This window comes from Halyomorpha halys, unplaced genomic scaffold (assembly GCF_000696795.3).
Source record: "Halyomorpha halys isolate HHAL.00 unplaced genomic scaffold, Hhal_1.1 Scaffold54.1, whole genome shotgun sequence".
NCBI lineage: Eukaryota > Metazoa > Arthropoda > Insecta > Hemiptera > Pentatomidae > Halyomorpha > Halyomorpha halys.
In genome coordinates, this window is record NW_027108734.1 from 180,661 (window position 1) to 191,236 (window position 10,576).

At 28.4% G+C, this 10,576-nt stretch overlaps 2 protein-coding genes across 3 annotated transcripts in view; one reads left to right on the forward strand and one right to left on the reverse strand.

Annotated features, from left to right (window-relative positions):
* Positions 1 to 10,576, forward strand: part of LOC106692381 (polycystin-2-like protein 2) — a 123,135-nt gene that overhangs the window by 33,230 nt on the left and 79,329 nt on the right. Inside the window, exon 20 of one of the 2 annotated variants that reach the window (XM_014438303.2) lies at positions 3,925 to 4,163. The exons of the other annotated variant lie outside the window; for it this stretch is intronic. The gene's annotated coding sequence lies outside the window, so the exon portion shown is untranslated. Of the gene's footprint in view, positions 1 to 3,924; positions 4,164 to 10,576 lie in introns of those variants that run through there. 2 annotated transcript variants of the gene reach the window in all.
* Sirt6 (sirtuin 6) lies at positions 358 to 6,174 on the reverse strand. The gene is made up of 7 exons (XM_014438304.3): positions 5,871 to 6,174; positions 5,645 to 5,772; positions 3,074 to 3,192; positions 2,877 to 3,000; positions 2,006 to 2,179; positions 1,610 to 1,736; positions 358 to 1,107 (listed from the first exon to the last, which is right to left on the reverse strand). Exons 1-7 carry the CDS (start codon positions 5,934 to 5,936, stop codon positions 835 to 837), a joined length of 1,011 nt encoding a protein of 336 aa, XP_014293790.1. The 5' UTR covers positions 5,937 to 6,174; the 3' UTR covers positions 358 to 834.

Sequence of the window (10,576 nt, forward strand, 5' to 3'; positions counted from 1 at the left end):
CGACACATCAGTCAATCCTATTTCAATGGTATACACTTATTACTGCAGTAAGTTGGTACACACGATTACTTTCTAGCAACTACAACCAAGCTGAAACTATTGTAGGATTTGTAGAAACTTGATTCCTAAAGATAAATAGAGATTTTTTTATTATTTTCTAACTTTGGGCCTGTATTAATGCTAATTACATTTTATTTTATTTATTTATTTTTTATTAATTCATTTAATTATCTTCTGAAAATGCTATGAATGAGAATCATTTATCATCGATAACAAAAATCATCAAGGCAGATTACAATATTAATTCTAAAAAACATGCAATGAGAGTGAAAGATGCTTCTATAAATAAAAAGGAAAATTTATAAAATTTATTTATTTTATATAAAATCATACTGATAATATATATTTATTTTACTAAATAGATTAAGGTAGACTTCAAATAATATCAAGTTTTGGTTTTTAAACTAAACCAATGGATTCTTTCTTGGAAAAATCAAATCACAGAAGACAAGCGATTTTTTTTTTTAATGAGCTTAATAACTTTTAAGCATTATGCACCACCAGAATTGGGCACAAATTAGTTGAGATGAAACTTTAACTAAAATTACCGTGGAAACGATGAGTATTTATTAATGGTTCTTTAATAAATAAATATTTTTTCTAGTTTTATCCCTACCAATTTTTGTTCAACTTTGGGCACCACAATAAGTTCTTCATCATCATACAGCTAACTCAGATTTTACATTACTGTCACAGTCAAAGTTATTATCAAGCGGTTTATTTTCAGTATTATTTTCCAATTTTTCTTTTGGAAGCATTTTTAGCTTATTAATATCAACTTTTTTTTATTGGTATGACTTCAGTTTTATCATCAATTTTTCTTTTTCTCTGTTCTTCATCGTATGTTTTCCTCTGTTTTAAATGAATTTCATACAATTTTTTCATTTCACCAGCTTGCGAGTCAGGAATTGTCCATTCGTGTATTCCTTTTTTACGTACAGGATCGAATTCGGGATTATAATTATCTATTTTGAGGTCTAAATTTTCTAGTAAAAGACTCATTACTTGGTCTACGTAGCCATTCAGGAGCATATCGGCTCTCTTGTCCTGAAATATGACCAGAATTAATTCATACAATAACAGTTTAAACATAAGGGACAGTAAACTCTCTCTTATCTCGAACTAACTTAAGGATGAAATTCACACATCATTTTAAAAATTAATATTTATCATGTTATTTAAAAAATATGAAAATAAAATGAACTAGTTAAATTAAATATGAATCCCACTTGAAACACTAACAATGAAAATAAAGCTCTTTACAATTTAAATATTATTATTTACTGATTAGTTTATCAGTTATATTATGATAAAATTAAAATTTAATTCAATTTGACCAGGTTTAGATTTAAATGACAACCTCTTGCTTTTTGGAAAAAAAACAAACAAAAATAATAAAATGTCAGATTGGACAAATATGTCGTGCCAGAAGCAGGGTTAATTTATTCTAATTACTTTCATTTGTCTGGTTAGATATTGATTGGACAATATATGATAAGTGAGGGTTTACTGAACTCAGGAAAAAGACAAATGTAATAAAAATAATTACATATTTTGTGGGTTGGAGATTACATATTACAAGTTTTCCATTCTGATTTTTTTTTGTGAACAGAGGTAAGTTACCACTAGGGATAATTTGAAGTGTGGTCCCTAAACAGATACTGAGGTCGGCTAAACTGAAAAAAAAAAAAAATATTAGTGTTTTAAAACTTGTAATGACTTGTATGAAATGATTAGTAAAAATTCTGGTTATCCATACTTTGTTTTCCAGTGCAGCAACTTCAACCATATCAATTAAGGAAAAATAGTGTTTTGTTTGATTATATTTAACGGCTAGTGAAACAATAAGTCAATAGCTATAACATTTCAAGTAGCCCTAAGATATAACCACTATAGTGATGATAAGTTATTATATGAATTATACGATAAGTTTATACTTATTTACTTAGAGTGGTAGTGTGCAAGATCGAGGTCTTTCTCAGGTAACGAATGCTCCCAATCTAAAATAAAGTCATGGAGAACTCCTCTACACTGTCGACCATTTGTCTTAACACCGGGGCAGTTCAAACCTAAACATTTCTGTCCGACAGATGTAGTCGCAGTCTTTCTGACGAACTGTCTAAAATAAAGCAAAACAACAACAAAAAATAAAATAAACTAATAAATCTTAAAAAATATAATTATTTACTGCATATGTTCATACATACATAAGCAAGACAGCAGTTCATATAAGAATTCATTAATTCAATCACACAATATGTTTAGCTGAATGAAAAATTCAAAATCAACATGCATTTACTAAGAAATTCGATGATGTTTTGAAAATCAATTTCCGTTTTATCAGTGCAAGTACATCGGGTAGGTTAAAGTTTGAGTAAAGTGGTAGGATGGTTTTTAAATAGTAATTTTCTTCCTATAGTGAAAGTAAAAAAATGCATTGTAAAAATAAAATATTTTTTTAATTCAAAAACTCAAGACTAATACTGTATAAATCCCATTTTTGCAAAACTTTTGCACTTAACAAAGTTAAAAATTGTAAATAACACTAGAAATAAATAACTTTTTTGTATTTAGTCCACCATTGAGAGGTTAAAAGCATTAACAGACTTGATTAGCTAATAATAATAATAATTACTAAAGTAGAATACTTTTATGATAATGATTGTTCGTAAGAATATACAATAGAAATATCAGTATAAACCTTGAATTTCCATTAAAAATTCCATCATAACCATAGAGCATAAATTGAAATAAACTGATACATAATTAAAATTTTCCAGGAAGTAAATAAAAAACCGCATTTACATAATCCTTACCTTTTACAACTGCTGCATTGATTTATAAACATATTCCCATGAAGTTCGGAAAGATACTCACGTTTTAACCCAGATCTTAAGTGTAGACCATCAATGTTTTGGCTTACAATGTACTTGATATAACCTATAAAAAAACACTTTTGCTAAAATGATGATGGTTAAAAATCAGACAAAAAAAAAAATTAGATAAACAATACCTGCTTCAACTAATTTGACTAGAATCATGTGTGTTTTTGTTGGAAGAGCGTCGTTGAAAGATATGCTTATTTCTGGTTTCTTTCCTTGTTCCTCAAGAGTCCATACTCCTTTGGGACCTCTAGAATACATAAAATAATTCAAAATTATATTTAAAATATTGATAAATATTTAAAATTTATTAAAAAAAACAAAAAAAAACTTAAATCTGTAACGCTACAACCCATGAAGAGTGCAGTGCTTTGTAAGGAAGTACTGTTACTAGACCAACAGTTGTGCAAGGAGGTGATTTGATCAGAATCACGCTCTATTGCCAGATTTTTGCCCAATTAAGGGTATCTTAACTTTATGCAGCTGGGTGGACCCCGGAGGCCTCCTGAACCCACATGGCTGATTCAACGGCTAAAGTGAAACAGATAATAATTATCTGCTACAGCTGAATTCGAACCTGGGTCCTTGGAGTTGGAATTCCATTGCCTTACCAATGAGCTACCCACTCACTATTTAAAATATAGATATAGGTGATATAATAAGATATAAAATATAGGTGTTTATAAATATGTAGCTTTAATAGAACTTATATATAAATTTGAACAATTCAATGACAAATTTTCATACTAAGTTGGCTGAAGACCATATGGAAACAGGACTCTCTTTACAAATTTCTTCCATATCGTATCGAAATAATTACTAAGAAATCTATACAGCAAAAATCAGTAAAATGTACCTCTATTTGTTTAAGTATAAATAAATATAGTTGATATTGGAGCAGTAAATTGAAGATGAAGTAGGAAAATAAAATTGTTGCTTAAGGGACGCTACAGTGGAGAATTAACAGATAAAAATTTTTAAGGAACCCCAAGAAGAGGTAGCATAATGAAGAATATCCTAAGAAAGCAATTCTATCGAAGGGAGGGAAATCTGTTAGTAAGGTCCTGGTATTTAAGGAGTACATAGAGTAACAGAGGGTGAGAATATTAAGAATGCAGGGAAGCTTTTTAGCTTAAGAGTAGAGGTTCCCAACTCCCTGAGATCTGCGGACCATTAAACCAGAAATTGAACCATGCTGGGTCAACACCCTGAGAGTCTAGAACAAGAATCTAATGGAATAATTTGACATCCTCTTCAGTGATTATATCGATGAATAAAACCAAAATTAAATTTTTATATTTCTCTATTATATGAAACTAAACTGTGCTTGCTTTAAATATAATTAAATGTTTTAATGAAAATTTATCAAAATCTATTGCAAAGTTAGTATGATTTGAAAAATTCTTTTTGGGCTCGATAGACTGTGTTTGTTTAAGGAAGACTCGGGTTTTTATAACACAATGAGCCATAGGAACAAAATTATAACCATGAAAGTCAACTAATCTGGAAAACTAGGTAGTTTAAAAGAATACTTCCTGAAGTTCTGTAAGTTTTCATTAAGTAGTTTGAAACATACAGTACATGTAAAAATCATTGTTAGTATATTGCCATAAATCAGTTAATAGGAAGTAAATTTTTTTTGTGATTGATACTTATATTTTTACTTTTATTTATTGATATATGGAATATGTTATAAGGGAAAGTATTGCAATTGGGCAAAGTTTAAAATTTGAGTTTACAACAGAAATAAATTTGTTGAGGTCCTTTGAGTATAACTTCCTGTAAACAAAATCGTACAAAACTGAAATTAAATATTTAGGGCAAGTGTATGGATGGGATGTTTCAGCAACGTTTTTATCAACCGATCAGAATTCCCATTTAAAAGAATAAATTATACACTTCTTTAGGATTTTATAAAAAACGGCTTGTAACAATTTTGATTAAACTCGGTAATTAATGTACAATGAAGTATTATTTAATATTGGATAGGTCTTATCTTCATTGACATAGTCTAACAGGGCTTAAATGACGAATTTAAAAAAAAATTATCCTCCAAAGTACATATCTTTAATTATGCTTATTTGAAATAGCCAGTTCCTTCTATTAACAATAACAAACAATAGATAAATACAAAATGTTAAAGAATGTGACAAATAATTAAAGGAGAATTAATATAGACAGTAGTTGAAATCGGAGAAAGCCGGGATAACTTAATCTCTTCTAATTGTATTTGTGGCAGGCACAAATTTGGATATTTCCACCTCAATAAACTTTTATAGTAAAGGAAAATTGTGCGATACATGTACTGCACAAGATTTTTTCACATAGAGTTGTGATGCTATATTGTAAATCAGTTTGGATTCATCATGTATATAAATCAGACACATTTAATAAAATCTTAACGCACAATGGAGCATAACTAGTATAAAATAATTTTATTTCTTAACTACAATTATTCTTTACTAATTTACATAAACAAAAATTAAATTATCGAATTAAAATGATTTTAAATATTTATATTATGAACAACACTCATTAACAGAAACAAATGATCAACTATGAGAGAAATGCTTGCAGAGGCAAAGATACTCTAGTAAGGTTAGAATTAAAGGCATGATCCCCAATTATCCTAATGTTGTAAAAGGATGTAATCTTGCACACAATAGTAGAGTAATATCAAATAAAATTAAAATGTTAAATACCTGAAATCAGGGATACCAGCCGATGTACTTATCCCGGCTCCAGTATGAACAACTACATGGTTCGATGAAGTGATCCATTTTGATAGTTGTTTCACTTTATCTACCAGAGATTCATCACTTTCAAAAACCTAGAATGAAGAGAATAATTTGAAAACTGTAACAATGTAACTTCTTCAGTCAACTGACAATTTTCAAAGTTCAAGACCATTCTGCACAATAATCTTACTTCTTTTAATCCCAACTTTCCCTTGTTTTCATAAGGAGACAATCCTTCAGCATAGGAACATGACATAGTGCACTTAAAATATGAGTAAAATGAAAGTTATTTATAACCTTCGCATTGGATACACAAGTTAACCAGCAATAGTACCTCTATCTGCACTGCCGGCTCGGAAGCTGGGGGTCAATGCACTTAATATTGCAGGGCAATATTCTGAATTTTGTCGTATATTACATTCGATTTTCATGATAAAAAGGAACAGGATAAAGATAGGCGAAATAAAAAAGGAAAGGTAAATATCAGTTAATAGTTGGTAAATGATAAAAATTCATAGAAATAGTGCTACATAACCTATCAATTAAACCTTTTGTTCATTTAATTACCTTGACACATAACGTCTTTATAAATGTATATTAGTAAGGATTGGATACGAGAGGAATGCGAAGGTTTAGTGGAGCCCCAAAGCTCAGCCCTGTATGTCCAGATTGGTCTTATTACAGTCATGTAGATCAGTCTTGTAATTAATTAGAAACTTAGATCATTTGTCCAGTAAGTGCTGTAATAGTCGAAATCGACGGGCAGTTTCCGAACAGAAATTCTAAAAGTTAAATAAAAAGCGATATGCTAGCTTGCGATCATAAAATCGATTTTATATTTATTTTCATCATCTTCGAAAACATATAAATAAACCGTAGTATGTTTATAAATCAATATGCCAGCACGCAATTTTAAACTAGATATAATTTTAATCTTTGGGAGCGATGGTTAAGTATTTGTAATTACTTCTACAATTACTTGGAATTTTAGGAGAAAAAAAATTACATATGAATGTAATTAGTAATTGCATATTTATTTGTAATTGTATATAGTAGTTCATGAAGTAATTACAATTATTTATAAATGTAATTGTATTTCTACAATTTAAAATTATAGTAATTAGCAAGTAATTGTGATTATTCTTCGCCCAACTCTGATAATATATTGATACAAGTTGTATTTTGCCTACAGCGGCATAACATTATCAAAAGTTTAGAGGAGCAAATTCGACGTTTTCTCTTACAGATAATAGATGTCTCGAAAAATATCACGGTATAGTTTTCGCCATATAACGATTTTAAACAAGTATCTCTGTCACCTCAATCATGTCAAGGGCATTAGTATTTTTTTTCTACTTTATGAAATGGCTTCTTTTTTTAGAATTATGCGTGACCTCTGAATGCACTATTATTTCTAATGTCTTAACATTGGCCCTAATGCACGACTGACATAGGATAGCAATTCGGAACAGAAGGAATAATTTTAATCTAGTTAATTGCGTACTTGACTCTATATAATAATCATATTCTTTATTTATCCTGGGACTGATCCATTTATAATAATAGTACAGGCATCATAATTATGATTTAGAGACTTAGAATAAAATACAAAATTAAATTATAAAACATCATAAGTATAAATACAATTATGAATTTGATAAGATAAAAAAAACAATAATAATTAACATAATATATAAAATAAAAATAGGACAAATAAAATAAAAATATATATTACATTATAAATCATAAGGTGACTAAATTCTTATAAAAAATGAGAAAAATAAATGAAACAGAATCAAATACAAGTAAACTAAAAATAATAAACAAAAGGTACAATTACTGTTAATATACATATTTATAAATTTAAACAAAAATCAGAATTATCCAATACAGAAGATAGATAAATAAACCAATATAAAAGTTAATGAAAAAATTATATAAAATAAATCCTTTAACAAATAATAAATCCTAAGGATATAATCCTAATAAAATGAAATAAATTATAATACTAGTATCCTTATAACTTAATAAATATTAAGAAAATTCCAATAATATTTTTGTTAAACATTATTTCTCTCTTCATCTATTTACATCTTATTATAGTGTTTTAACGTGAAAGATGTTTTTTAATTTAAATTATTTTTAATTTCTCTCCTTCTGTACTGAGTAACAAGACTGGCTGAGGTATCTAACCCAATACAGTGAAATTTGTTTATTACGAATTGATTGCTACAGGGGGTTGTTCGGATTAAAGAAAGTGTTAAGAAAAATGATGTGAAATAATTTTTAAAAATGAATGTTCATTAATATTTTTATTTTTTTGATTTATTTACATATTTTGTTTTGTAAAGTTTGTCAGTTTGAAGTTAAAAAAATTAATTTTTTTTCAAAAAGAATTCTGTATTGTTTTTATTTAGGTGGGATGAATCATATAAATCTCTGGTAATTTGCCATATTTTAATCTTTTATTTTATTTTATAACCCCAGTGCTAAGTGTTGATTAAATTTGTCAAAATAAAAAAATTATTCATTTATTAATGAAAAAAATATTCTTCGAATGGATTTATATAAAATGTGATTTAAAAAAAATAAGTTCACCAAAAAAATTAAAAATATCCAATTTTACATTAAAAACATGTTAATTTGAGGCGAGCGTTGTAACACTGAAGATTTCGTCATAGTAAATTATTGCTAATTATTCAGTTATATTTACTGATTTATATCTTATCTTTTGAATGTATTCCATTTTAGGATAAGTAGCTAGCAGCGGAAAAACAAAAGAATGACCTAAAATTTCTAATTTGTTATCTTAAATTTGAAAAACAAAAAACCATTTTTTTGTTTTACGACGTACTACTTGATCGAATTAATAAGTTATGGTATTCATTCGACGCAGAATCTAATGTTCTTTAATTTGTTATATTATAATGTTTTCGTTAGGACAAACCGCTTTAGAGTTATAGGCGAAAGAGCAAAAAAATAGAAATTTATTTTAAAAATTATTTGCAGTTGTTATGCTCTATCGGGTGGGTTTTATGCAGAAGGCTTCTATACCCTTTAGTACAAAAGCCAGGGTGAAAAAAAGACAGTTATTTCACCCCAATTTTTTAAATGCATTAATGAAAACTATGTATAATTACTAGTCAAAACTGATGAGTCTGCCAAGTATAGGTAGGGGGAATAAAAAATGGTGGCTGTTTCAAAACGTTTAAAAAAATTAATTTTTTATTCGGAGCTCTATGTCTTTTAAATTACAAACAACACTGGAAAACCTTAGAGAACATCATTTAAAGTAGAGTAAATTTACTAAAATATGAAACCTAATAGAGTTACGTTCAACAGTTCCCGAGATATAATATTTTAAATTGCAACATGAACTGACAAAGTTAGTATTTTTAGAAAACTATATTTCAGGAACTATGTGACGTAAAGATGTCTATTAGCACTCAGATTAAAGCTAGTTTAATGTACTATAAATTAGTTTATAATGTTTATCTTCGTAGTTTTTATGACATGTTCATAGATTTTATTCGAACAACTAGATATTAACATTTTGTGAATTTATTTTGGAAAATATCATAAAAACTACTACTCCTACAAGGATAAACGTTATAAACTACATTCTAGTACATTTAACTAGCTTTACTTTGAGTTCTGGCAGACATCAGCACGTCTTATAGTTTCTGAGATATATTTTTTGATACATCAAAAGTTTTGTCCGAACTACCAGAAATCAACATTTTGGGAATTTATTTTGTCAAATATTATAAAAACTACTAATTATATGAAGATATACTTCATATATTACTTTATAGTACATTAAACTAGCTTTCGTCTCGCCACTTCATCTAATTCTTCACAACCCCTTTCTACCCCCTTATACAGATCACTACCATATATCCCCTCTCTTTCCGACAACATTCAAAAACTCTTACGTTCTACTATACCTAACCTCCGTATTGCCTTCAGACCTCACAACACACTATCTAATATTTACACTTAACTAAAAGACACTATCCCTCCTCTACACCGATCACGTATTGTATACCGCATCCCTTGCTCCACCCTTAATTGTAATTCTGCTTACATAGGTGAAACCAAAAATCTCCTAAAAGAGCGTATCAAACAACACAAATATTCAATTTCCTCACATAATCATTCTGCCTCTAAACTTTCGGAACATTCTATTTCATTAAATTATTCCTTCGATTTCGAAAAAACGTCTATACTCGCTACTGTTCATAACCATGACAAAAGGCTCATCTCTGAAAGCACCTATATCCAATTAGAACCTTCTTCCGTCAATTTAAAAACCGATAAGAACAACTTATCATTAACATATTCAATTTATAAGTATAAATATAAGTTAATTTATTAAAAAACTAATTTTCACCTTTTAATTTTTAAAAAAAAAAATTTTTTTTTTATAAATTCATTTTACATTTTTTCCGCCCACCTTTGAACGTATTATTTCACTTTTAAACCTTTCCTTACACATTTGTCGTCCCCCACTTATATTACGTTTCCTCTTTTTAACTGTTGTTAATAATAAATAACCATGACACTGTCATCTTCCGGTACTTCGTTATTCGTTTATTTGTTGGTTCGTATATATTTTTAACTCTTCCTATCACCATTTGTCATTACCCTCTCACACGCTTTCTTCCTCTAAAGTTTTCTACTTTTTATTTTTTATTTTCTATTATCACCCTCTCCTAACGTTTTCTTTATAAAAAAAACACTTAGTCATTGTTGTAACGGCTTTTTTAATTCTGAGTTTGGCCGTCATTAGCGCAGTACCCATTAGGCGTTTGATTTTCCAGCGAACAGGTTCGTTTTTATTATTTTTTTGTTTTCTTCCCTCTTTCTTTATTTTACTCTTACCCCTCATTTTCT